Below are 22776 nucleotides of genomic sequence, written 5' to 3'. Positions count from 1 at the left end.
ACGACAGCCCTGGTCGACCCGGTACGCGCGCGCGCGGACACACAGGTTGATGTGCACGGTCTTTCTATCGATACCCGCCACGCCGACTTGTCCCTGTCCTCTTCCGTCCAATCGGAGGCGCATTGGCACGCCTACCCATCCGTGGAACATCTCTTTCCGCGGCGACCCACGACGTTATCCCACTGCTATCCTTATGCATTCACATTCGTCTCTCCTATCTCATGTCATCTCTCACCACGGCCTTGAATTTCCTCACGACTCTTTGCACTGTACGCGGTGCCCGCGCCCTCACCTACGCGCATTCGCGCGACGTCTCGGCACGGTTCCCATCTTCCTCTCCTATACTCACACATCTGATCCCGGTTCCCACCGCCCTGACATTACGCTCGTATGTATGGACGATGGACATTTCGCACTCGGACACGATCTTGCCTAGCTCCCCCCATCCTGATCCTCACTCGCATCCTCGTTTCCCCCATCACATTGGTTACTGGTTTCTTTCGCATTGCATTCTTGCTTTCCACATGCTTATTTCTTCGCACACGCCCCAGGTGGGGCTCCCATTCGCATTCATTTCACGCATCACGTCACATTGCATTTGTATCACATAGGCTTTCTACGCACACATCCACACCACACACTCATAGGGGACGAAAGGGTTGTATCTAGGTAGCAGATCTGTCACGAAGGAACGAATGGAATGAAGTTGAAGACAATTACTACATGCTCCTGTGTGCTTGCGTGCCCCCCGCGCGTCATCTGCCGACCATCGCAACCCGTTCTCATTCAGTTGTGCAGCAGCATCCGCCCATACAGCACCCGGCCGCGCGGGCGGAGGACGACTGGACGAACTGCCACCCCCACAAGTGACACTGCGGACAAGAGCTTGACCCGCCCCGCCCACGGGCGCTCCGACTTCCCATCTCTTTCCGCATGCAGAAGTAGCAGAACCCGCACCGGACATTCCGAAATCCGGGTATGGCGCATAGCCCCGGCCCCCGGTTGGGTGCGACCTCCTCTTCAAAATCGTTCATTTCGCATGCGTGTGGAAGGCTAATCCGATGCAGGCGCGATAGGTTCTTGTGCAGCGTGGTGGTTCAGGTCGAGTCATCTGGGTGTCCAGGTGTGCTTCGGAGGTTCGGGATATCCGGATATCCACGCCCTAGTGCTGCGCTGCTGCTGCTGCTGCTAGAGCTAGCGTGAGTACTCAAAGTATACTCTTAAGTTGTAACTCAGCATCTTGTAGCTCAGCTGCGCAGCTGCGTGGCTGCAGGCTGCAGGCTACAGGTTCTCTCCGCAGGAGAGGCTGGGACTGTCGAATATCATTTCGGGCGTTCTGGGACTCGGGTGCTGTGCGCTGTGCAGCGGGAGTGTATTGTGTGGTTCCCCGCATCGGCAGGACTGAGCAGTCCTTGCTGGACACGGGACTTCCTAGGACAAGACCCATCCGGGGGTCTTCGTGCCGGTGCCCTCCTGAGTCCTGCCTGAGTCGACGGCTCCAGTCTTCCAGAGCTCCAACGTCCAGGTGTGTTGTTTCTTCCTAGTCCTATCGCGGTCGGTGTACATGAAAACTGCTGCGCTGAGCATATGCTGCTGAACTCAAAAATCCACAGGCTCAGCATTCAAGCTAACACTTAGGGTTTGGGAGACGGGGAGGCGCGGAATGTGATTTCTTCCTGGAGGGTAAACACAGGCCTGTAAGCATGCGCACGTACGTGTACGCGTATTACACTCATCCCATGGGACGTCGTTCAGTATACTACATATCCGGAAACACTGTGGCCGCCCGCGGGCGGCCACGACAGAACTCCCGATCGCAAGGCCACGTCCTCCGGCCGGGTGGTTTGTTCAAACTGGCTTTCCTGCTGAGTCAGGGCGCACGACGGTCGACCCACGGAAAACCCGCGATGGGCGGAAAGCAGGTGGATGGTGGTTTCTCCTGTCGGGTCATATTGGGCAGGAAAATGAGGCCATGTGCCATGAATCGGTATACGCGCGGACGCGGACGATGTCCTTCGGAATGTCAGTCCACCAGTTACGCTCACACATGCAAACCGCAAGACCCACCTGGCGTGACTAAGAACCTAGGGGGACCGCGTTATCAATGGACACGAACCCACATGAAAGGAGGACGACGCGGCGAGGAGGCTGACGAAGCGCAGCTCCGAGCACATGCCATCCCCGGAGGAACGCGTTGACTCTCGGTGAGAACGGGATGACCACGACGCGCGTCTTGCCCCCGACTTCCTCGGAGAACGCGCCGCCCGAGCGCCTTCCAGCGCCTCCTGGACGAAGTCGTGGCCTGCCGTTCCGGCACCTCGTCGGAGTGTAGAATTCCGCGGGAGCGGAGTGTCAAATGGTACGTGGGAAACCTGCGATGGGAACGGACACCGGGGCGCGACGCGTCGACGCGTCGTCGTCTCACCTCGCCAGCTGTGAATCGAGCAGCGGCCGAAAGCACTACGGTACGCGGACCAATGGACATGCGAACAAGTATCTCTCGCGCAGCTCCGGTGTGAAAAGGTGAGAACTTCACTGGCTTTAGTGGGCTTGGACAGGGCGGGGGCGCGGAGAGTTCCTGTGAAAAGGAGGGAGCGGGCTCGGATCTGTTGCATCGTCCAGGAGACCCTCGCGTGCCGGTTTTCTTGGAGGAGCGGGTGCGAAGGAGAGCCCGAGCACGTTGATACTCGACGGCTTTAGGCTTTTTGAGGTATGCTTCTTGGGAGTTTTTCTTTGATGGTCGCATCACGCCAATATCGGCTGCTGCATCTGCTGCTGTGAAGAACGCTCGCGGTCCGTTTCTCTTTGAGTCCATCTGCTGACATCTGCGCACTCGGTTTTCAGCGGACTCGGAAAGAACTTCCTGCGTTTTCCTTAGGGTTACGAAAACTATGCTTGAAGCGGCGCCGAATTCTCGCCCGGTGAGGTTGTCCTCTCTCCCCTAGCCTGTATCCACTGACGTCTGGTTCTATCGCAGGTCTGGAATAGAGGAGAAAGTACTATTACCAAGCGGTTCAGCACGGATCGAGGACACGTTGTACTCCATTTCCTACGTATCGGTGATCCTGGCGTACGCTTGTGCTGACGGTATTGCTGACGCTGGCAGGCGCAGTCTGGTGTCATGGCTATTGTGCAGACGAATTGCCGGGCGGAAGGCTGGGAGACAGAAGCTTGCCCAACGTCCGAGGGCGTCGTGTGCGAGGACGCGTCGAAGAAGGTAAACGCGTGGCGTCATAGGCTGCGACGCGTGACGTCATTTCATATCTTCGGACGAGACATACTTACAAGACTGACGAGTGGGAAGGCGTGTTCTATTCAGATGCCTCCCAACTGGCCAGGTGTCCACTCCAGCCAGGCCTCTTGCGGCCATGGCTCAGCACGCTCCGTCGTGTGCACTGCAGCACGTAGCCTCTGACGACCGTCTCCTCCTCGCACCTTCCCGTCCCTCATCGTCGCGCCGCACATCCTCCGCACCGTGTCCCGTCTTCGCACACTGGCCTGCTGAGGTGAGATATACGCTCATCGTCGCGGTGCTTATCGGGCTCCTGACGTCAGCCTACATTGCCAAGGTGCGCGGCCGGGGATGAGGTCGGCGGCACGAACCCGGAGGGATTGCCTTTCGCCACAATCAGCAGTGCGTATACCCCCGTGACATTCATTCGTTGATTCGCTGTATGGACTGACGACATGTCTTGCCCTTTGACCTGCTCCAGACTCTTTGCGTATGTCATTGTCAAGAACGGGCTCGAAAGTGGAGCAAGACCATGCGTGCTATGTTCAGGTACGATGACCCAATGCCAACCTGCATCGCGGTCTCTAACCCTAACTCATTTCTGTCAGTTCGTGCACATATCTTATTGCACCGCTTTCGCTGCATACCTACCCAGAAATGCGCACACTGCCGCATGTCGCACCAAGATTCCCAAGTGAGGCTATGTGACACCGATCTTCGGCCGCATGCTCGTCCGCGTTTCTTTGCCCTCCCGAGAGGGCCTTGTGTTTCTAAGCTGCCCAGTACCTTTCAGTGAGGCACTCCAATCGTAAAGTCGAACCTTACCCTAGCCGGCTCGCTCGCCCGCGCTGCCACGGCTTCAAGCCAGCCCGACCCCGGAGCACACCTCTCTTATCCCACTGCCTTCACGAAAGCTTGTCGTCGCTTGGCGATGCAGCCCGAAATCTTAGTGTACCGAGCCGGAGCTTACTGATGACTCCCCTCTTTCTCCAGGCTTCACCGGTTCGCCGCCTCCTGGCTGCTTGCTACTAGGCGAACATCGCAGCAGTTCGCCATTGGTGCAGACAGGCCGGGACGCCCAGGCGTCCATTTCCGGGACTCTCTGCTCTCGCGCTCTAGACCCTCCGTCGGACATCCTTTCTGCACAATCGAGTCTGGGACTTGCACCTTCGGAGGTCTGGACCGCACCCTATTCCGTACGACCTTTCTCTTCCCTCGCGCAATAGATAGGGGTGGAGCTGCCTTTGCGCTAAAACGCACCTCGAGGCGGGAGGTGCTGATGTATCCGACTTCGCCATTCCGGCGACATTCGCCCTTCGGGGAGCGCAGGCGAACAAACTAGAACACCAAGAACGTCCGGGAGTCGGGAATCGCGTTCTTCACACGTACCCACACAGGCAGACACACGCCTACAGGCGACAGGTCACGTATATGAACTGTATGTACGCAGCTGGGTTCCTCTCGGCGAGGCTGACGCTATCGCTCTCACCCATGTCAGCCCGAGCCCGGATGCAGAATCCAGAACACAATATGGCCAACTTGTCAATGTCATTATCAAGGCCCGAACGGCGAGCAACGAGTGCGAAGTGCCTAGCTGCGCAGGGGGGTTACGGCGCGATACGGGTCAGCTGGGTGACGACAGCGGGCTGCGTTGTCCTGCCCTCCCGACATGTGAGAATATGCTGAGATATATTCATTCATCTCCGCAGTGAGGTCGCGGGCCGCGTTGCGTACGATGTGTGTTGCGGAACACGTACGTTTTCCTACGTACCCTACGTGTCTATGTACTGTTTCCTGCTTTCGTTGGCTGAACACCGGCCGGGTGTCTGACGCGGACAAACGCCGGGATGAGCTCGCGCGTGGAGAAACTCCAAGTTATAATCGGCTGTGGGGTAAGCACATGCATCCCCCGGTGCCTGTCGTCCACGCGGATATCTGCGCAGTGCGCGCGGCGTATGTGCGGGAGCCCCAAGGGGCGTCTTGTATGAATGCCGGCGAAGGCGTCTGATTAGGTCCGAGTCTGATTGGTAGGAGACGGTTAACGTTTGTCCCGGAAACTTAGAGCCTGATTATGAAGGCGGTAATTCACGTTAAAGCATGACCAACAGCGGTTTCCATTGGTGTTTGCGACAGGCTCTCAAGAAAGAACATATAGGAAGAGTCATCATGTTGGAGTACAAGTACGAGTACGTGACGTGGTGAAAGCTAGGTACTGACTTACTCTTGGTACAACGTGACTACGCTTGTCGTCTGAGTGATAGTACCTCAAACAAAAGATACCTTCTGAGACATTTTCGGCATGGATGACGATCCTAACCAAGGCGAAACCCGATTTCCAAGCTGAGTGAACGGGTCTTACAGGTTAGACGGTGCAAGGAGCATCAGCCAGAATGCATGCGTTTCTCGCCACGCACCACGCTTACATTGGTGATCCGGAAGAGATTATTCATTCGTGGTCAAGGGGTTGGCGGAAGGCGCACTTGAGAGAGAAGTATGCATACGATCGTCCAAGCGGACCACTGCCTAAAAGTCCCGGGTGCCTCCTGAAAGTTTGGATGCCCTGCGTGAGCGGACATTGCTATACGCGACTTATCTGTCTACTCAGCCGACATCGAAGGGTTCGTGGTACCTCACTCTGAACGGTCGGTCAGCAGTTCTCTTCAGCGGGCACGTCAATAGAGGAAATGAACACACCTGCAGGCGAGAAGTGCGCTAGCGCAAGGGACAACTGCCACCAGACTTGAGGGCCGCGGACATTAGCCAAGGCAGAAATGTTTGCATCCGACCGAGTAGGCATTCGCTCCTGCTTGCATCGGCGTACCTGTCCCTGTGCGATATGCGTCGTACCTTGCATGCTGTTGTTCGCCCAACGCCACAACATACGGTTATCGGTCAAGCACCCGATTTCCGTGCGCACTGTTGTATGCCTGGACATGGTCTTAACTATCCTGTTTCCTGGTCTGAGAACGAAGACCCTGCGGCGAGGCGCAAGAAGCGACGATGTTGGCTCGGAACGAAGTACGCGGGCGACGGGACCGCCGCAGCGACGAATGAAGACTTTCTCTTGCTCAAGGGAAGGTAGCCGTGCCTTTCTGTGTCGGGTTCGCCAGAGGATTTGCAGGCGGTGTCAAGCATGAATTGTGTTTCTGTCGCGGGTGCATGGAAGAGGAGCTGCATGATGCTTCAAGTCCTCTTGCTGATTGGATCGAAGCCTGCTCGGCCCTCTCCGACGCCGCATAGTCGTCCTCGTTGTGCCTAACAGCGACAGCGGCGAGCTGTAGTCGACATGCCCATGCGTACAGGCGGTCGTGAATCTCCTTCTGTGTCGCTGTCACTGACATGACGCACAATTGTTCGAGCTTCCTCGGAGCATCCGTGCGGGACTGATGACCCGCCCGCAAGATATGTCCCGCAGGGCCTCCTGGGGTGAGCAAAGGATCTCGAAGGAGGCTGCTCGCACCTGGACTGCAGGGGATGGTCACTGCCGTGGCCACCGCGAGAATAACGACGCAGTGCGTGGGCCGAGACCGGACTTTGATGACACGGCCGAGGTGCTGCGAAGGTGGCAAGCGCGGGCTGTCACACTCCACGTGAGCGCAACAGCGTGACATGCTGTGTTGGCCCGTGCGCACTTTGCGGATGTCGATGCCCATCGTGTGTGAGTAGCTGAGTGATAGTGTACGGCAAGGAGGTCGAGCAGAACAGCGAGAATGTTCGGATACAGATGAGGCCATGCGGGCGCGCCGGAAGCAGCCAGAACGCAGGGCAGGCGGGCAGACGTATGACCCAGTCCAGCCCACCCGACCGATCACCTGTGCACGCGCTCGGTGATCCGCCTCCGACCAGCCTCGTCCCGAGGTCTCGCGGGGGGTATAAAGAGATCCCCTCTGTGGCGGCATAGCTCCTCAGCAAGCAAGCTCACCTAGCTTCTTCACTTCACGACCCACCTCGCTTTACGATCTCACGAACCCTTCACGACGAAATTCGCCATGAGTTCGCAATCAACACTCTCCAAGTGCCTCTTCCTCCTTATTGCGGCCTTCGCCATCTTCTTCCAAATCGTTGCTGGACTCCCGACCCTGGAGCAGCGGGACGTCTATGTACCTCCTGTTCTCTACCCGCACAAGGGCACGGTCTGGTACAAGGGCCAGAGGCACAACGTTACCTGGTAAGTTCTTCATGCCCGTCTCATGTCTTCATCTCCACTCACCTGTATTTGCGAAGGGACAACTCGGATCCCCCGAAGAGTATCTCCAACGGCGCCATGATCATCCTCCGGAAGGGCGAAACCGAAACCCCTCGTATGTTTTAACTTGTTTCATGTGCGGAAATCCTGGTCACTGACAAGTGCGCCCCAGTTATCCTCGCGAAGGACTTTGATCTTCGGGCAGGCCGCACTGAGATTACTGTCCCATGGGTGCTGGAAGGCGATGATTACAGCGTCGTTCGTGAGTACTATCCTTCTAGTTCCTGTTCGAGCAAAGCTCACGTCATCGTTTTGCAGTCTTCGGCGACTCCGGCAACTGGAGCGAGGACTTCACGATCAAGGAGTAAACTTCATGCGTCGCGCGAGTTCTCCCCCATAACCCCGCGATCTCTCCGCCGATGCCTTCCGAGCACATCGGCGAACATCGCACCCACTCATGACTTCGTTCTCGGACTGTCACGAACTTGGACTTTTAACGAACCTTTCCGGACTTGGACTGAGTAGTAGTAGTAGCACTCGTGTAATGATTGCTTTCACGGACCTGACCTGTAGCACCACCTCTAAACACCGTCATGTAATGCTTTCGCAAGCCCCTTCGCAATTATTCACGCATTGTGCATTTGCAAGCAGAGTGAGTCATGCGTCAAAAAGTTTCACGTCCGTTCGGAGTACCAGAGCCTCGAGGCGGAGAAGGGTGTGCGCCGAGCCCCGAGCATATTGGGCCGAGTCGGGAAAACCGAACTTCGAAGCGGGAAGCGCCAAGCGAACGGCGGATTTTTTCGAGCGTCTACATTCCTTTTCTCGTCCGCAACGACATGGGGTTCATGCAAAATAGATGGAGCGGCGTCGGCCGTCAATCCTTCGGTACCCTGCCCACTTGTCGGAAACAGCGCGGTTGTATTTAACACTCATTGTCCTATGGAGGCACCCCGGAATCCCCCCCGCGACCCGGTGTTTCTCTCCCATCACCACGGTGAACGATGTCCACGACTGTACACGACACACGAAGAACAAGTCTCGCTCATTCAGCGAATGACGAAATTGCTAATGAGAAGGGCAAGAGTGCGACGCAGCACCATACTTATGACACGTATGGGGACGAAGATGAGAGCGCAGACAGTACGTCCGTCTGCTTTGCCATGCACGTGTAGTACTAACCGCTGTCGCTACAGTCAAGTACCGGACAATGGTTTGGTGGAAAGCGGCTGCGCTCATGCTTGCAGAGACGGTATCGCTTGGTGTACGTCCTGTTCTCCCGTAAATTGTGTCTTCTCTGTTAACCGTCCTCGTAGATTCTCTCTATACCCTCCGTCTTTGCCAGTATCGGGATGGTAGCAGGCATCATTCTTGTGCTTGTGCGTGTGCTTCAGTATGGAAACTCTTCTGCTGCTAACAGGGATGTACGTTGAAAGGCCCTTGGCGGTGTTGCGACCGCTACGGGATACGTCATTGGACAATTCAAGCTCCGCTACCCCCACGTTCACAACATGGCCGACGCAGGAGAGATCATAGCCGGACCGATTGGGCGTGAAGTTCTCGGCGCGGCTCAGGTCATCTTCATTGTCTTTCTATGTGGTAGTCACGTCCTTACTGGACTCATCGCGTTTGATACCGGTGAGCCGTTTCATTGTGCGGCGCAACAACACTCAACTGACATTCGTTGGGTTCAGTCACCGCCGGGGCCTCATGCTCGGTAGTCTGGGCAGTCGTGACGGCCGTCGTCTGTTTCGTGTTGACTATACCCCGGACGCTGGACGGCATCTCCTACCTGAGTGTTGCATCCTTCATCTCTATCCTGAGTGAGTATCGTCGATTCCGTCCAGAGATGCGTGTAGCTGATGTTCGTATATAGCTGCGGTCCTCATCACCATGATCGGTGTCGGTGTCGCAGGTCACACGGGGACTGTGAAAGTCACATCGAACCTCGAGTTCTATAAGGCCTTCCTGGCGGTCACAGATATTGTAAGCGGATGCAACTCGGCTGGCGGTTCGTTCTCGACTCACCGGTCTCTTCCTACAGATCTTCGCATATGCTGGGCACGTCGCCTTCTTCACCTTCATTGCCGAGATGAAGAAGCCGGAAGATTTCCCGAAGGCCCTCTACGCATTGCAGATCTCGGACACCACACTGTACTTGATCATTGGCGTGGTCGTATATGCGTACACCGGAGAACACACCGTCTCCCCTGCCCTTGGCAACACCGGCACTATCCTCCGCAAGGTCTCGTACGGCATGGCGTTCCCGACCATCATCATCGCCGGCGTCATCAACGGACATGTCTGCGCGAAGCTGATCTTCGTCAGGATGTATGTCCATTTCATCTCAGTCGTTTAGCACGATTGTTCACCATGCCGTCGTTGTAGATTCCGCAGGAAGGGCCCCAGTTCCCGACACATGAACTCTCACACCTGGACGGGATGGCTGACTTGGATCGGCATCTGCGCTGCTATCTGGATATTGGCCTTTGTCATCGCTGAAGTGTGAGTAGGATCGTATCCCGTTTCCCTGTGCTCTTCTGACGCACTCTCCACCGTAGCATCCCTTTCTTCAACGAACTCCTCGGCGTTATCTCTGCAATCTTCGCTAGCTGGTTCACCTACGGTATTTCGGTGAGCACCCTTGCCAGTTCCTCGCTCTACACGTGACGTCTAACTTGCCGGACCAGGGTATCTTCTGGTTCCACCTCAATCCGCCCGAGCGTAGATTCTCCTCGTGGGGGCAGACTCTAAAGACGATATTTTGGGGATTCATCATATTGGTACGTGCACGCTACTCGAGCTCAGTGTCGATATTGCCTTGACTTACGCTGACCGCATCAGGTCGGAGTATTTATCATGATCGCTGGTTTGTACTCCAGCATACAAAGTATTGTCGATGGTAAGGCTCCTCGAGTCCCTCGATTCTGTCCGTGTCACTGACATGTTTCGTAATCCTGCAGGTTACCGCGACGGGGCATTCGCGTCGCCGTTCACCTGTGCCAACCAAGCTATTTAATGAAGTAATGACCCAAAACCTCGATGCGTCTCTGGCCTGGGTGGCAGACTTCAGATATCAGAGACCGCTCGCGTGTGTAACGGCAGGTTCACTTGTTGCAACGAGCTTATGTATCGCTAGCATCCGTGGTCACATACGTACTTGTACTTCCGCTCAATACCAGTAATATGTAAGTCTCTTTGAGGTCTTGCAGAGTTCCCAAGGGGAACTCATTCCCTCCATATTTATCTTACGTGTGAAGTCGTAATCCGATATGGTGTAGTGGCTAACATTATCGCCTCTCACGCGATAGCCCGGGGTTCGATTCCCCGTGTCGGAATATCGAACGGACAGACTGTCTTTCTTGCAAGCCTACTTCTGCGTGCTGAGTAGGAATTCGTCGACAATGGTGGATATAGTCTGTATCATTTTCTCATAACATTGTGGGTATGGCGCATATCAGCAATCAAAAGCAGAAGATGGAATATCCAAGAGAAGTACGAGAACGGGCGCCACTACTGTCGACCGCAATGACTTCACCTGCAACTACCAACATGGTCAGCCCCATCCCAATTGCGATAGGGCCTGCAGCGGCAGAGCCAGCATGACATGCTCAGAGTATCCTTGGCTCAACACTCGACCGTCCTTGGGCACTGGCCACGATGTCCACCGTAACGGAGTACTTCACAACGAGCGAGGCCTCCACTCCTCGGCACAGTTGCACTACTGATACATCGACCGAACCTATCCTTATTGTCAGAGCGCGAAGGGCGGAGCTGACGATATCTATGGGGATGGCGAGGGTGAGGCAGGAAGTGAGTACTAGTGCCTGATAACCTATCGGACTGCCGCGGTACTTAGTGATTGACGCAAATGCTCTATAGTTCATTACAGGACGATGTAGTGGTGGAAGACGTCCGCACTCATGTTGGCTGGCACTGTTTCACTCGGGGTGGAGCACCTGGAACCATCTACGCATGGAGCAGAGATGACTGATGCTTTGAGGGTCTCCCATCTTGCAGATTTTATCCATCCCGTCCGTCTTCGCGACCGTCGGAGTCGTCGCAGGGTGCTTCCTCATCATCGTGAGCCGTCTCAAATCGTCTCTAGCGCGTGGCTGACAGTGACTGACATGCACATATGCGGTTACAGGGTCTTGCAGCCACTGCGACCGTGACAGGATATGTCATCGGTTCCTTCAGAATACGATACCCGCACGTCCATAACATGGCCGACGCAGGGGAAGTCCTCGCGGGGCCCTATAGGGCGCGAAGTCCTCGGCGCAGCCCAGATGATCTTCATGGTCTTCACCTCCGGAAGCCACGTCCTGACGGGTCTCATCGCCTTCAACGCGAGTGAGTTCCGACGAACCTGCATGCACACCACCCGTCTGACATCATCCACTCCAGTTACTGCAGGAGCACCATGCTCGGTTGTCTGGGCTGCGGCCACAGCCATCGTCTGTCTTGTATTGACGCTGCCCCGGACGCTGAACGGGCAGTCGTACCTGAGCATCGCGTCATTCGCGTCTATCATGGGTGAGTGCACCCGCGCTGCGCATGCCGGCAACTTACGTTGACGTGGGTATATCCGCCCAGGCGCCATCCTCATAACCATGGTCGGGGTAGGCGCGGCTGGCCGCCAGGGGAGCGTCAAAGTCGGTGTGCAGCTACCGTTCGCCGCTGCGTTCCTCTCAGTCGTCGACATCGTGAGTGACTTCAATGCATCACCCGATAGTTTCCGCAGGAAGGGCCATACCTCGAAGCACATGGCGTCGCATACGTGGACGGGATGGCTGACCTGAATTAGTATATGCGCCACGATCTGGGTGCTGGGCTTCATCATTGCGGAAGTGTGAGGGCTCTTCTGATCCTTTCCGGAAGGTGTTGTGCTATATCCACGACGCGCGTATATGCTGATGATGCGCTCATGACGTCCAGTATACCGTTCTTCAACGACCTGCTTGGCGTGATAAGCTCCCTGTTCGCGAGGTACGTGCCAATTAGGACATGTTCTCGGCAGCGAGCTGAACCCGCGCAGCAACAGCTGGTTCACATACGGCATTTCCGTGAGTACCCTACTGCAGGTCTCGCCTTGCAAGTCGATGTGTCTCATCTTCGGTTCCCGGTGATCGTAGGGCGTCTTTTGGTTTCACCTCACGCCGCGGTCGGAGCTCTGGACGACCTGGAAACAAAGGGCGAAGACCGTGTTCTGGGCGGCCATTGTCGCGCAAGTTCAGTATCGACTATTAGGGATGTCGATGAGGGGCTGACGTGCTGCACGGGTTTAGAAGGGGGCATTTATAATGGTGCGAGCATCCACAGCATCATCGATGGTAGGAGACCCGTGAAATTCGTCCGCTGACTGCGCGACTAACATGCGGCACTCAGGATACCGAGAAGGAGGATTTCCGGGTCCGTTCACCTGCTCGTATTAGGCACCTTCTATGTAGCTCTGCACGATCCAGTCCATCCCTCATCGTATCCGCGCGGCCCCACGGCGTGCATCCCAAAATGTCGGGACCCCCGACAGCGCCCGGACATACCCGTGACACCTTTCCTGTCACGATTTTCTATTTATCCGAGGTTTTTCCGAAGGGGAATTCGTGACTTGTTTGAGACTGGTCGGGCATCACGTGCATGTCACGGTGCTGTCAGGGGTCCTGAATTTTGGGTATGCACGCCGTGCCCCGGATGAAGTGTTGTGTATGTATGATGATTGATTACGGAGCTGTGGTGGGTCGATCTGTACGAATACGAAGTTACGCTTGGTGTCGCGCGGTCACAGGCGGCCACGGCACCCGGGGCAGGACGAGTCATCTGCATTTGCAAGTGCGCACCCGCCCGGCCCCCCGAGGTTTGTGGGAAACATTTAACAGAGGGAAGAACTTAAAACGTTGTCTCGAAAAGCACTGTACTGCACTGCAATCGTAGCGCATCAGCACGGCAATCAAGACCAGCAGAAGTACTCATTATCACACGGATCCTATTTATGCACGTTATTTTATGTAGATGATCTAACACTGCTCACTGGTACTGCGCCGACGTCAGCAACTTTTCAGCGTCCGAACCTCGGATGCTGGCCTAGATCTATGGGTGGTCGTATATGGTGGTAAGGTGAGAGTGAAGAGAGATGAGGCGAGCAATAAAGTATGCAGCATGGTCGAGGACAAGGACGAGGCGACGAGGAGAGGACTAGCGGATGGACGGATGGGCCCAATGAGGAGGAATGCAGCGGCGATCGAGACCGAGAGGATGACACGCGGTGCAGTCTGCGACTCTCTCCGAGCCTTGCGTGTGCTTGCCCTCTCTTGCAGAAATGGACAACCCATATATGTCTCCAGCATGGCCTGCCCTCCGGCCTCCAATCCCCTACGCCCCCTTCGTTTCCTCTTCTTTCTTCTTCCCTCAAAGTTCTCCTTGCCCCTCGTCTTCCTCACGACCCTCTTACGTCTCTTACGCATCGTACGCTGCTGGATGCGCTCGACGATGGCACGGGTGCGGTGGAAGAGTTTATACGCGCTGGGACTCGACAGGCCGACTTCATGGAGCTGGATAATGTGGACCGCGATCTTTTCGCTCTCCCTCAACATCTTCTGGTTAATCAGGGCGTTCGTGCACCGAACTCCTCCGAATGTCTTCTCAGATTGGGAGCAATTGTGAGTCTTGCCCCTACGCTTCCGTACCGAACTTGCACCCGCGCCCGGGAACGCGTCGAACGCGTCTTCGGGAGCGCATATATGCAAGAAAAATGCTGACCACGTTATAACCGCTCAATAGACATAACCTGTCGCTCGTGAACGAAGATGCACTACGAGATCCTAACCCCATCCATAACCACGGGAACGTGATCGCGACGAGCTTCTTCACGGACGAGTTCGCGACGGCTATCGCCACGCTCGGCCACTCGCTGAACCGCGTCAACACCACCGCACGCCGGCTCATGATGTACATCCCCGAGCAAGTGTCCCCGCGCGGCCTCTGCCTGGCATCCGCCACCGGCTTCCAGCCACATCCTGTGGAGCGAATCGCACCGCCAGACGACGGCAAGGGTGTGTACCAGCACTTCATCGACCAGTACACGAAGCTGCGGCTCTGGGAGCTCGAGGAGGCGGGTGCGCGGGGCGTGGTGTACCTCGACGCGGACACGCTCGTGACGCGCAACTTTGACGAGCTCTTCGCGCTGCCGTACAACATCGCGGCGACGCCGGACGTGTACACGAACAAGAAGGGGTTCGTGATCCAGTTCAACGCGGGCGTGCTGTTCCTGCGGCCGGACGCGGCGCTCTTCCGCGACATTGTGAAGACGATCCCGACGGCCAAGTACTGGCGGCACGAGGCGGAGCAGGCGCTGCTGAACACGTTCTACGCAAAGGACGTGGTGCGCCTCCCGTATGCGTACAACGCGAACCTTGCGATCAAGGCGCGCAGCCCGGGCATGTGGGAGGGCATCAAGCGGGACATCCGCATCATCCACTACACGATGGTCAAGCCGTTCACGCGCGACAACAAGAACTATGCGCTGGTGCCGATGGGCGAGCTCGAGGCGAATGCGAGACGGCGAGGGAAGAGCGAGTTTGGGGGCATCTTTGCGGAGGAGATGGAGACGTGGGCGCAGGCGTGGAGGGAGACGTACACGACGTACGAGGCGAAACTCGAGAGCTGCATGCTGCTCTCGAACAAGCCAGGGTACCAGTTGCAGTAGCTTCGCGAATTCTTCTCTGGGTTGATGGACATTCTCACTGTGTGTACGCTATCTTCAGTGCATCCCTCTGTCGTATTCCAAGGCTCACCGAGCTAGGCTCTGTATTGTAGAAGCCCACCGGTCATGTTCGTGGTGGTAGCTGAACAAGTAAGTAATGTTTAATGGAACGAGCGTACTCGCTACCAGTTGGCACGGCCCACGAAGTCAACCTCGTCGAGCGTGCGGCAGGAACCGGCCTTGGCCATGATATTGATGATACGCGTCAGTTTGGCGGGATATACGGGGATATCACTTATGGGTGTCTATGTACGGCTGATCGCCTCGTGAGAGCGGCCCAATATGCCCGCAAGCATAAACGAACTCAGGAGTCAGAACGGTTGCGCGTTCATGTCCATCCATGATCCAACTTCGGGCGTGCCTCCGGTTCGCTCGCGAGATCTTCGAGCTCGATGCGACGAGTAGGTTGACTGGAAAGGGTTCCCCAAGGCTGGAGTCGCGTGCTTCAGTGTTCACTGCCACTTTTGCCACGTAGATTGTGCGCGGGCTGCACTCCCTACAACACATTATATCATACAACACTGGTCTGACGCAAGGGAAGTATCCTACTTACAGGACACTTCTCCGAACACCGCAGATGGGACGTCCATCTTCAGACATACCGAGGCTATTGAGACCCTCGCGAACTCGATATACATGCGGAACCTTCACACCGCCATTGAGCGTGGCCTGTAGCGCAAGGAGCCTTTGCAGGAGTAAGTATGTAGAGTACTATGATTGTAGCCTGGTAGCATTGCTTGTCATGATCAAGAGGTAGACGTCTAGACGCCCAGACGCGAGGCTACTAAACGGGTAATTGTAAATCGAACCAAACAAAAGGACCCGTTCGCGCGCGTCCTTGAGCTTGGCTCCGCTGAACATATTCTTCCCGCCAACCACGACAAATGCCCGCCGCCTCTGCACGCAAGAGCAGCATCGGAAACCTACGCCGCGGCCCACAGAAGTACATCCCCTACCGCGCGGACGACTTCCAGCATGGCAAGAAGACCGGTATCGCCGTCGGCATCGTCGACACCACCGATGAGTTCGAGCCGTTCGAGAAGGTCATGAGCCAGGCCGACCAGCGCACTCCTTTCCGCCCACAAGGCACACGCAAGAAACGCGGCCACAAGACTCCCGTGCCTGTGCGAGCGCCGTCGGACGATGAGGATGAGAATGGAGAGATTTCTATGGATCTGGACGACAGTGCGTACTACCTTCCCTGTGGCTGGTTCGAGTTATCTTGACGCGTCGAGACAGGCACGCCACACGGCCCTTCTGCATATTTTGCGCATACACGCATGAACACGATCACATCGAGCGTGCAACGCGTCGGCTCGTCCTCACGTCCCGTCGCCCACACCTCCGATGTTGATTTCGACGACGTACCCTCTCCACGCGCCTCTCCTTCTTTCAATACAAAGCGGTCATTGGCGAACGGCAATGCAAGCCGCACATCTCTTCCTTCACGATTGTCTCAGTCTGCAGTCTTCCGGGACGATGATGACGACTCGGACGGAGATGCCGGCGCTCCCAACTACGACTATGGAGACTACGGCAACGACATGGACATGGACGACTCACCACCCCCTCTCCCTCCCCAAGGATCGCGTACGCCTCGCAATGGCCAAACTCCGCGTCGCACAAGCTTCACACGTCTTGACCAAGAGGAGGACGAACAGGAGGAAGCGCAGGTTGAGGAGGAGATGGAGACTTACCACCGGTCGCCGAGCGAGAAGGCTCGTGGGAAGCAGCGCATGGTATATCAGGACGATGTCCAGGATATGGAGCCGGAGATCGCACAAGGGTTTGACGATATGGATCAGCAACCTATGGACGAGGAGCCTCAGGAGGAGGAGGAACCACCGTCGAAGAAAGGGAAGAGGGGCAGAGAGGATAAGGCGTCCAAGAACAGCCGAAAGGAGAATGACGGAGTGCCTCGAGGACGACCACGGCAGAAGAAGGTGGTTCTGCGCGAAGGTACGTACCTCAGTCGCTGGGTGTATGCGTTCATATCCGACATATATGCACGTTCTCCAGCAACCCCTGACGATCCGAACACCGATGGATTGCGCCGCAGCAAGCGCAGGAAGTATTCGCCCCTTGCATGGTGGAGGCTTGAGAAGGTGGTTTATGGGCGACGCGAGAATGGCAAAAGCTTCGTGCCCAGCATCAAGGAGATCCACCGTATTCCGCAGATGCCAACCGAGCCCCTCGGCGCACGCAGGCGGAGGGGCCAGTCACGCAAGAAGAGCCGCACAGTCGAGCCGGAGCCCCAGCAGGTGCTCGTGTACAACCCGGAAGAGGGCTGGGACGAGAAGACGGATTCACGCTGCTTGGTGCGCGAGTATGGCGACGAGGACAAGGAGGTCGAGCGACGTGAGTGTGTTTGCTATTGTGGGTCGGGGAACGGGTCTGGTGCTCAATTGCGTCGATGTATGCAGGTGTTGCGTTCACTGCAAACATGGTGCAGCCGAAGCCCGCCGCACAGGGCGCGTTCTACTTTCAGAAGATTTTCGGCGACGGCGACTTCCTTGCGGCGGGACAGCTCATCATCCCGCCCGGGTCGACGAAGCCTACGAAGGGCACCAAGGACAACACTTTCGTGCGTCTTGTCGTCTTCCTGGTACAACACACTTCCTCACCCTTTTTCAGGTCTTCTATGTCATTCAAGGCGCGGTACAGTTTTGCGTACACAAGACGAACTTCGTGTTGTCTACCGGAGGCATGTTCATGGTTCCACGAGGTGCGTAGAACTTTTCTTTGACACTATCCGTACCATGCGCTGATTGTATGCGCTTGCATGCAGGCAACATATACTACATCCAGAACATATGCGAACGGGACGCGAAACTATTCTTCGCACAGGCGCGCAAGATGCCCGAGGAGTTATTCCGGGAAGAAGAGGGCGAAGCTGAGTCAGACCACGAGCAGCGTTCTCGCTCGAAGTCCACCGCGGGCCAGCGTCGCGAGCAATCCACCAACCGTGCATCGTCCGACACTGTACAGGGCGATGAGCCAGAGCCCAAGTCGAAGCGCAGGGGCACGTCTGCTCGGGGCTGAGTACTCAGTCCCTGGAACCTGTTCATTGTCCATCTATGTCCTCTCTCCCGGTTTCTCAGTCCCATGTTGACTTCTTATTGTCTTTCATATGCTCCATGCGCCTTACGCCCAGTGGCGCACAGCCTACCTCGAACATGTAGTGTAGTGATTGAAAGTGCACAAACACGCGCCGCATGTATGCTAGTTTAGTAGTAGTCTTCTTCTCCAATCTATCATGTATTCCATGCTGCAAGCAACGTGAATATGTAGCTGACATGCACAAGCATCGGAAAGCAAGCAGTCTGAGTGTGATGCGCCATGTACAGAGCGGGTCAGGGGCAAATGCACAGAGCGACAGCCAGGTGCACGCATATCGTCGTGGCACAGGCGTGCAATAGCGAGATGTAGTACGGGGCTGGGAGCATTACGGCTGCAATGATTGTGTGTGCGGGGGGCGGGTAGGTACTGATGTATGTAGCTATGGCTGTAGCTGTAGGTACTAGGCACTAAGTAACTAGAGCAGGGGCAGGGCGATGTACACGGAGGGTAGTAAACCAAGGAAGGAGGTGTAAGATAGATAGGAACTAAGACTAACTAAGGAGCGGACACGCGGACCAGGGGAGAGAGTAGAAGAAACCAATAGATAATTACATCCGAAAGCAAAACACGCACGTACACTTGAGCAACAAGCATCACCGCCTAAATCATGCCCGATCGCAGCGCGCCCGTGGGCGGCGCCTTCTGCGGTGGGATCTTCGGCCGCGAGGGGAGGGTTTTCGGCCGCTGCGCGGGGTTGGCGGGCAGACCCGGATATCCAGCCGATGAGAGCCCGTTGTTATGCGATGCCCCGCGCGGAGGCGGCGGAAGGGGTTGATTGGGAGGGGGAGGGAGCGGCTGGCTAGGAGGAGGGACGGTAGGAGGGCGAGGAGCAGGGCGGGGAGAGATGTACGCGTTCGGGCCGGGGGGAAGGCCTCCAGCACGCGGAACGGTGTCAGGGACGCTGGGGAAGCTGTCGTAGACACCATCGAGGGCCTCGCTGATACCTGTGGTCGAGACGCTTGCGATTGACTTCCAAGAGCCACGACGCTGCAGGCCAGGCTGACCTGGAGGAGGTAACGGTGCAAGGTTGGTACTGCTACCGTTGCTTGGAGGTTGCTCGCCAGGGACAGGCGGCGGCAGTCCGCGGGGAGGAAGCGGTCGGGGAGGGAGTGGGAGAGGGCGTGGGGGTCGTGGGAGGGATCGTGAACCAGCCATCTGCTGGTCGTCCTCATCTGCGATGAAGAACAGATATCAGTGTCGGTAAGCATGGATGCGCGCAGGTTGCTACCATACGTACCTCCAGACGCAATGGCAACTTCCGGGCTCTGATTGCTACCCTCTTTCCTATGCAGCAATCTGTCGGCGAAGTTACTCGCGCGCGAGAAGCTATTCTTGAATATACGTGAACTGCGCACAGAGCCCGTTTCGTTGGCGGTCATCTCGTAGGGTGGCGTTGGGGGCGTGGAGACCATGACCGAGTCCTCTGACGAGGAACCCACGCTATCGCGTGGGTCCGCACGAAGGTTGCCTGAGCTCTTCGCTCTTGAAAGGAGGTTGGTCAGATACCCAGTCCTAGGAGGACTCTTCGGAGGTGGCACCGGAGGCGTCGACGTCTGACTACGCGAAGAGGCCATAGCGCTCTTGGGTCGAGGAGGAAGGGGAATACGAACAGCGTTGGGGTCTGCGCTGAGGAACATCGGCTGGAGTTGGGGTCGTGCTGATGTGCTGTCAATAGATGGTCGAGCTGAAGATGAGGGATCCAACGACGGCCTCGAAGGCATGCGCTCGAGAGACGGGCGTGAGGGCCTGCGGTCGAGCGAAGGTCTCGACGCTGACATCGACGTCTTCCGCTCACGGTCGATGGAGGGGCGCGTAGGAAGAGGCCGGTGTTCGTACTGAGACTGTCGGGCAGAATTCCGGCTAGACTCATATTGCGACGACTGTCGGGACGAGTCGTACTGGGAAGTGCGAGAAGTGATGCTCTGATCCTGAGACAGACGATTGAAAAGCTCCGCGTCGTCAGGGGACTCCGGCAAGTCCTGTACCGGACGTGGCCTGTCAGAGATACCGCGGCCTGTTGCAGGAGGCGGCGTCGGGGTGGCCTTCGGCCCCGCGCTTGGGCGAGACGGTAGCCGCTTCTGTGGTGCTCTAGTATCCGTCAACTGCTTCTCCAGCAACGCTGCATCAGCCAGGAGCATAGCGAGATCGCTCATATTCGCCGCATTCATAGGTGTGGGGGATGGAAGATCAGGATATTGCATGATCATGCTAACCGGGCGGCTCTTCCCCTCCACTACCTTCTCGTGCACCACTGCACGGAAGCCCTTCGGTCCCTCAATAGGTGTGAGGACAGGCTCTTCGTATGGAGAGGTGGGTGGCAGCGGAGAGATCATCTTCCGCCTAGTCGATACCTTCCTCGAAACGGTCCCCGACGAGGGGGAACCCTCACCGGAATACGACGAAGTGGCGGAATACGCAGATTCAGGGGACGTGACCGACAAACCCGCAGAATCTGGGGGAGCAGGCAAGCTGCGAGCGGCGGGAGGCGGGTGACTTGGCGGCGTGGACTTCTCCGCCTTACCGTTGGCAGGCTGCGCAGGCTTGGGCGTTTCTGTGCGTGGCGGGATGACGACAGAGAGAGGGGGAGACGCAATCCGTCCGAGATGAACATTGGTCTTGGTCAAGTTGTCGCGCAAAGAAGTGAAAGTATTGCTGTCGTCGCTGGGCGTAGTAAGGGGGGCAGAAGAGGGAGGGGTACTGCCGCCAGATTCGGTGCCAAAGGTACCTCGACGTGTATTCTTGAAAGCCAATGCAGCAGGTGAATCGGGAGCTTCAGGGATAGCGGGAAGTGCACGGCCAAACGGCACGGAGGGAGTGGGAGCGAGGTAAGCAGCGTAAATGTCACTCGCGGGAGAAAGTGGCTCAGCGACCGGGCTGTCCGGAGAGTAAGCGGAAGGGGTAGCGGGGGACAAGAACTGACTGGACGACTGCGTGTTGACCGTCGGCTGCACTTCCTTCTTCTCTGGGGTCTCCGGAGCCTTCGCTGCCAGCTCGGACTGTTGAGCAAGGTAGGTCCGAACCGCAAGCTGGGACAACGACCCGTTGAGCGAAAAGCGTTGCTTGATCGGGGTCGCGACATCCAGTGCGTCTTGCTGAAGCAGGAGCTGGTCGAGCAAGTCTTGCACCGAGTTCTGCTGCTGATCGGAAGCGACTCCTAGCTCAGCGATGGCCTGCAGTGAAACTGCAGGGACGACGACACTGCCCGCATCTCCCAAACGAGTTGCCCGATCCAGCTCGTCAATGACCGCTTGGACAGCGGGGTCAACCGCATCCTCCACGAGAACCTTCGCAGGTTCTGGTTCCGGCTCGGGTTCAGAATCCCTCACCACAACTTCCACAACGGGCGGAGGAGTGGGAGCTTTGAGTTCGGAAGGTGCGGGAGGCTCCGGCTGGGATGGTGTGGCATCAACTACAGGAGGGAGCGCATCTTTTGCAGGCTCTGGGTCTGATGGCAGCTCAGCGATTGCAGGGGACTCATCTGGTTGATCTGCACCAGGGTCGGGGCGGTCTGATGACGGGCCATCCACGTCGGCTGGCGCAACCGACGGCACTTCCGTTGTCTCCTGCTCCTCCGTTGTAACGTCATCGTTCGCGGACTCGACGAGGGCATCAATGCTCTGTTGCTGGCTCTCCTCCAAAGAAGCGGGATCATTCGGGGAGTTGGCATCGCCGTCGGAGAAGACGTCGCCGACAGAGTCTCCATTGTCGGAGACGATGAATGGCGAGCCTGGAGGGCTGGGGGACGTAGCATAGCGATCGAGTTCAAGACGGGACGCACTGCGAGACCTAGGCTGCTTCTTGTCTGACTTGGACGACGGCGGAACGGGTATATGAGGGCGAGAAAGACCGGGGACACGGTTACCATACAGCTCTCCCCTCTTGGTCGTGGTCGCATCCTTTTCCATGGGAGGTGCGAAGCCAAACCTCCCCTTTGGCTTCGGAACGGCACCCTGCTTCTCGAATGATGCTATCCTGTCCCGGAGCGCATTGTTGCCAGTCACGACAGCATTGGCCTTGGGAAGAGGCTGCGATGTAGTGGTTCCTGCTGCAGGCTGAGCATTGGCATGTTGTTGTTGCTGAAGAGCGGCGATACGGGCTTTGAGGTCAACAGGTGGGACGGGGGCTCTGGTAGAGGTCCTGCATTCCAGTCGCGCTGAGACAAGGCCGGGTCAACGGAGGCGGCAACGGAGACGTACATTGAAAGAACGGCGAAAAGGAAAGCAACGACGGCGACAACGACGGTGACCACGAGCGACCCGCGACTGCGATGGCCTGCTCGTCGGACTGGAAGAACGGCGGAGGAGATGATGGTGGAAGTGATGAACGAGCGTTGGGCAGTGAGCACGGCGGCTTGTCGCTCGCCTGCATCAACTCCTGCCCGGGTCACACTGATCGCTGCCGCCCACTCGCGTGCCACTACCGCACACATCTCCAGTTCCCGACAATCACCAAGTCACCGCCTCCACCCATCAGTATCGTAAC

General features: G+C 57.0%; 12 protein-coding genes and 1 non-coding gene across 13 annotated transcripts; 9 read left to right on the top strand and 4 right to left on the bottom strand.

Moving 5' to 3' along the window:
• The first annotated feature begins 74 nt into the window (after positions 1 to 74).
• On the top strand, positions 75 to 795 carry L226DRAFT_202368 (uncharacterized protein). Its single transcript, XM_067672829.1, has one exon. The coding sequence runs from the start codon at positions 222 to 224 to the stop codon at positions 609 to 611; it is 390 nt and encodes a 129-aa protein (XP_067541072.1). The 5' UTR covers positions 75 to 221; the 3' UTR covers positions 612 to 795.
• L226DRAFT_202402 (uncharacterized protein) lies at positions 796 to 2034 on the top strand. Its single transcript, XM_067672830.1, has 4 exons — positions 796 to 1199; positions 1247 to 1525; positions 1614 to 1697; positions 1756 to 2034. Exons 1-3 carry the CDS (start codon positions 979 to 981, stop codon positions 1636 to 1638), a joined length of 525 nt encoding a protein of 174 aa, XP_067541071.1. The 5' UTR covers positions 796 to 978; the 3' UTR covers positions 1639 to 1697; positions 1756 to 2034.
• L226DRAFT_202527 (uncharacterized protein) lies at positions 1835 to 2969 on the bottom strand. The gene is made up of 2 exons (XM_067672832.1): positions 2068 to 2969; positions 1835 to 2013 (listed from the first exon to the last, which is right to left on the bottom strand). The coding sequence occupies exon 1, from the start codon at positions 2813 to 2815 to the stop codon at positions 2102 to 2104; it is 714 nt and encodes a 237-aa protein (XP_067541070.1). The 5' UTR covers positions 2816 to 2969; the 3' UTR covers positions 1835 to 2013; positions 2068 to 2101.
• A 3155-nt stretch (positions 2970 to 6124) lies between these two features.
• L226DRAFT_202354 (uncharacterized protein) lies at positions 6125 to 7533 on the bottom strand. Its single transcript, XM_067672828.1, has 2 exons — positions 7443 to 7533; positions 6125 to 7381 (listed from the first exon to the last, which is right to left on the bottom strand). Exon 2 carries the CDS (start codon positions 7129 to 7131, stop codon positions 6301 to 6303), a length of 831 nt encoding a protein of 276 aa, XP_067541069.1. The 5' UTR covers positions 7132 to 7381; positions 7443 to 7533; the 3' UTR covers positions 6125 to 6300.
• Positions 6813 to 8031, top strand: L226DRAFT_550491 (uncharacterized protein). Its single transcript, XM_067682755.1, has 4 exons — positions 6813 to 7400; positions 7457 to 7533; positions 7591 to 7680; positions 7737 to 8031. Exons 1-4 carry the CDS (start codon positions 7222 to 7224, stop codon positions 7784 to 7786), a joined length of 396 nt encoding a protein of 131 aa, XP_067541068.1. The 5' UTR covers positions 6813 to 7221; the 3' UTR covers positions 7787 to 8031.
• A 218-nt stretch (positions 8032 to 8249) lies between these two features.
• On the top strand, positions 8250 to 10589 carry L226DRAFT_479331 (uncharacterized protein). The gene is made up of 12 exons (XM_067676844.1): positions 8250 to 8558; positions 8612 to 8679; positions 8732 to 8794; positions 8852 to 9053; positions 9110 to 9238; positions 9292 to 9401; positions 9460 to 9746; positions 9804 to 9920; positions 9977 to 10049; positions 10106 to 10198; positions 10260 to 10317; positions 10379 to 10589. The coding sequence occupies exons 1-12, from the start codon at positions 8420 to 8422 to the stop codon at positions 10432 to 10434; spliced, it is 1395 nt and encodes a 464-aa protein (XP_067541067.1). The 5' UTR covers positions 8250 to 8419; the 3' UTR covers positions 10435 to 10589.
• Positions 10590 to 10681: 92 nt separating this feature from the next.
• On the top strand, positions 10682 to 10753 carry L226DRAFT_t29. Its single transcript has one exon. It is a non-coding gene; the product is annotated as a tRNA-Glu (tRNA).
• Positions 10754 to 11596: 843 nt separating this feature from the next.
• L226DRAFT_566977 (uncharacterized protein) lies at positions 11597 to 12217 on the top strand (the record flags this gene model as incomplete). The annotated part of the gene is made up of 3 exons (XM_067683961.1): positions 11597 to 11768; positions 11823 to 11951; positions 12012 to 12217. 3 exons carry the CDS (start codon positions 11597 to 11599, stop codon positions 12215 to 12217), a joined length of 507 nt encoding a protein of 168 aa, XP_067541066.1.
• On the top strand, positions 11976 to 13151 carry L226DRAFT_202296 (uncharacterized protein). Its single transcript, XM_067672827.1, has 6 exons — positions 11976 to 12296; positions 12354 to 12404; positions 12454 to 12481; positions 12551 to 12646; positions 12704 to 12748; positions 12804 to 13151. Exons 1-6 carry the CDS (start codon positions 12226 to 12228, stop codon positions 13020 to 13022), a joined length of 510 nt encoding a protein of 169 aa, XP_067541065.1. The 5' UTR covers positions 11976 to 12225; the 3' UTR covers positions 13023 to 13151.
• A 750-nt stretch (positions 13152 to 13901) lies between these two features.
• On the top strand, positions 13902 to 15117 carry L226DRAFT_543066 (nucleotide-diphospho-sugar transferase; the record flags this gene model as incomplete). The annotated part of the gene is made up of 2 exons (XM_067682172.1): positions 13902 to 14071; positions 14193 to 15117. 2 exons carry the CDS (start codon positions 13902 to 13904, stop codon positions 15115 to 15117), a joined length of 1095 nt encoding a protein of 364 aa, XP_067541064.1.
• A 220-nt stretch (positions 15118 to 15337) lies between these two features.
• On the bottom strand, positions 15338 to 15917 carry L226DRAFT_202254 (uncharacterized protein). The gene is made up of 3 exons (XM_067672826.1): positions 15728 to 15917; positions 15479 to 15670; positions 15338 to 15429 (listed from the first exon to the last, which is right to left on the bottom strand). The coding sequence occupies exons 1-3, from the start codon at positions 15772 to 15774 to the stop codon at positions 15420 to 15422; spliced, it is 249 nt and encodes an 82-aa protein (XP_067541063.1). The 5' UTR covers positions 15775 to 15917; the 3' UTR covers positions 15338 to 15419.
• Positions 15918 to 16058: 141 nt separating this feature from the next.
• On the top strand, positions 16059 to 18445 carry L226DRAFT_501043 (uncharacterized protein; the record flags this gene model as incomplete). Its single annotated transcript, XM_067677809.1, has 6 exons — positions 16059 to 16359; positions 16414 to 17133; positions 17194 to 17532; positions 17598 to 17758; positions 17809 to 17899; positions 17963 to 18445. The coding sequence occupies 6 exons, from the start codon at positions 16059 to 16061 to the stop codon at positions 18214 to 18216; spliced, it is 1866 nt and encodes a 621-aa protein (XP_067541062.1). The 3' UTR covers positions 18217 to 18445.
• Positions 18446 to 18730: 285 nt separating this feature from the next.
• Positions 18731 to 22704, bottom strand: L226DRAFT_202225 (uncharacterized protein). The gene is made up of 3 exons (XM_067672825.1): positions 22491 to 22704; positions 19532 to 22431; positions 18731 to 19466 (listed from the first exon to the last, which is right to left on the bottom strand). Coding segments are annotated over exons 1-3 (3474 nt in total). The 5' UTR covers positions 22493 to 22704; the 3' UTR covers positions 18731 to 18894.
• Positions 22705 to 22776: the final 72 nt, after the last annotated feature.

This window comes from Lentinus tigrinus, assembly GCF_003813185.1.
Source record: "Lentinus tigrinus ALCF2SS1-7 unplaced genomic scaffold L226scaffold_3, whole genome shotgun sequence".
In the NCBI taxonomy this organism is placed as follows: Eukaryota; Fungi; Basidiomycota; class Agaricomycetes; order Polyporales; family Polyporaceae; genus Lentinus; species Lentinus tigrinus.
The sequence above is the reverse complement of the archived record's forward strand: the minus strand, read 5'-3'. Positions and strand labels throughout refer to the sequence as shown.

Excerpts from the sequence above, each read along its gene's own strand:
- L226DRAFT_202368 (XM_067672829.1), top strand. The coding sequence starts at position 222 with ATGTCATCTCTCACCACGGCCTTGAATTTCCTCACGACTCTTTGCACT.
- L226DRAFT_202402 (XM_067672830.1), top strand. The coding sequence starts at position 979 with ATGGCGCATAGCCCCGGCCCCCGGTTGGGTGCGACCTCCTCTTCAAAA. Across the intron at positions 1,200-1,246 it reads CTGCTGCTGCTAGAGCTAGC|CTCAGCTGCGCAGCTGCGTG; the intron begins GTGAGTACTCAA and ends AGCATCTTGTAG. Across the intron at positions 1,526-1,613 it reads TCCAGAGCTCCAACGTCCAG|GCTCAGCATTCAAGCTAACA; the intron begins GTGTGTTGTTTC and ends AAAAATCCACAG.
- L226DRAFT_202527 (XM_067672832.1), bottom strand. The coding sequence starts at position 2,815 with ATGGACTCAAAGAGAAACGGACCGCGAGCGTTCTTCACAGCAGCAGAT.
- L226DRAFT_202354 (XM_067672828.1), bottom strand. The coding sequence starts at position 7,131 with ATGCCGCCACAGAGGGGATCTCTTTATACCCCCCGCGAGACCTCGGGA.
- L226DRAFT_550491 (XM_067682755.1), top strand. The coding sequence starts at position 7,222 with ATGAGTTCGCAATCAACACTCTCCAAGTGCCTCTTCCTCCTTATTGCG. Across the intron at positions 7,401-7,456 it reads CAGAGGCACAACGTTACCTG|GGACAACTCGGATCCCCCGA; the intron begins GTAAGTTCTTCA and ends GTATTTGCGAAG. Across the intron at positions 7,534-7,590 it reads GGGCGAAACCGAAACCCCTC|TTATCCTCGCGAAGGACTTT; the intron begins GTATGTTTTAAC and ends AGTGCGCCCCAG.
- L226DRAFT_479331 (XM_067676844.1), top strand. The coding sequence starts at position 8,420 with ATGTCCACGACTGTACACGACACACGAAGAACAAGTCTCGCTCATTCA. Across the intron at positions 9,747-9,803 it reads AAGCTGATCTTCGTCAGGAT|ATTCCGCAGGAAGGGCCCCA; the intron begins GTATGTCCATTT and ends CCGTCGTTGTAG. Across the intron at positions 10,199-10,259 it reads TTTGGGGATTCATCATATTG|GTCGGAGTATTTATCATGAT; the intron begins GTACGTGCACGC and ends TGACCGCATCAG.
- L226DRAFT_202296 (XM_067672827.1), top strand. The coding sequence starts at position 12,226 with ATGCGCCACGATCTGGGTGCTGGGCTTCATCATTGCGGAAGTGTGAGG. Across the intron at positions 12,482-12,550 it reads GGTTCACATACGGCATTTCC|GGCGTCTTTTGGTTTCACCT; the intron begins GTGAGTACCCTA and ends CGGTGATCGTAG. Across the intron at positions 12,647-12,703 it reads GGGCGGCCATTGTCGCGCAA|AAGGGGGCATTTATAATGGT; the intron begins GTTCAGTATCGA and ends GCACGGGTTTAG.
- L226DRAFT_202254 (XM_067672826.1), bottom strand. The coding sequence starts at position 15,774 with ATGTCTGAAGATGGACGTCCCATCTGCGGTGTTCGGAGAAGTGTCCT. Across the intron at positions 15,671-15,727 it reads GGTGTTCGGAGAAGTGTCCT|GGAGTGCAGCCCGCGCACAA; the intron begins GTAAGTAGGATA and ends AATGTGTTGTAG.
- L226DRAFT_202225 (XM_067672825.1), bottom strand. Across the intron at positions 19,467-19,531 it reads AGTTGCCATTGCGTCTGGAG|ATGAGGACGACCAGCAGATG; the intron begins GTACGTATGGTA and ends TCTTCATCGCAG.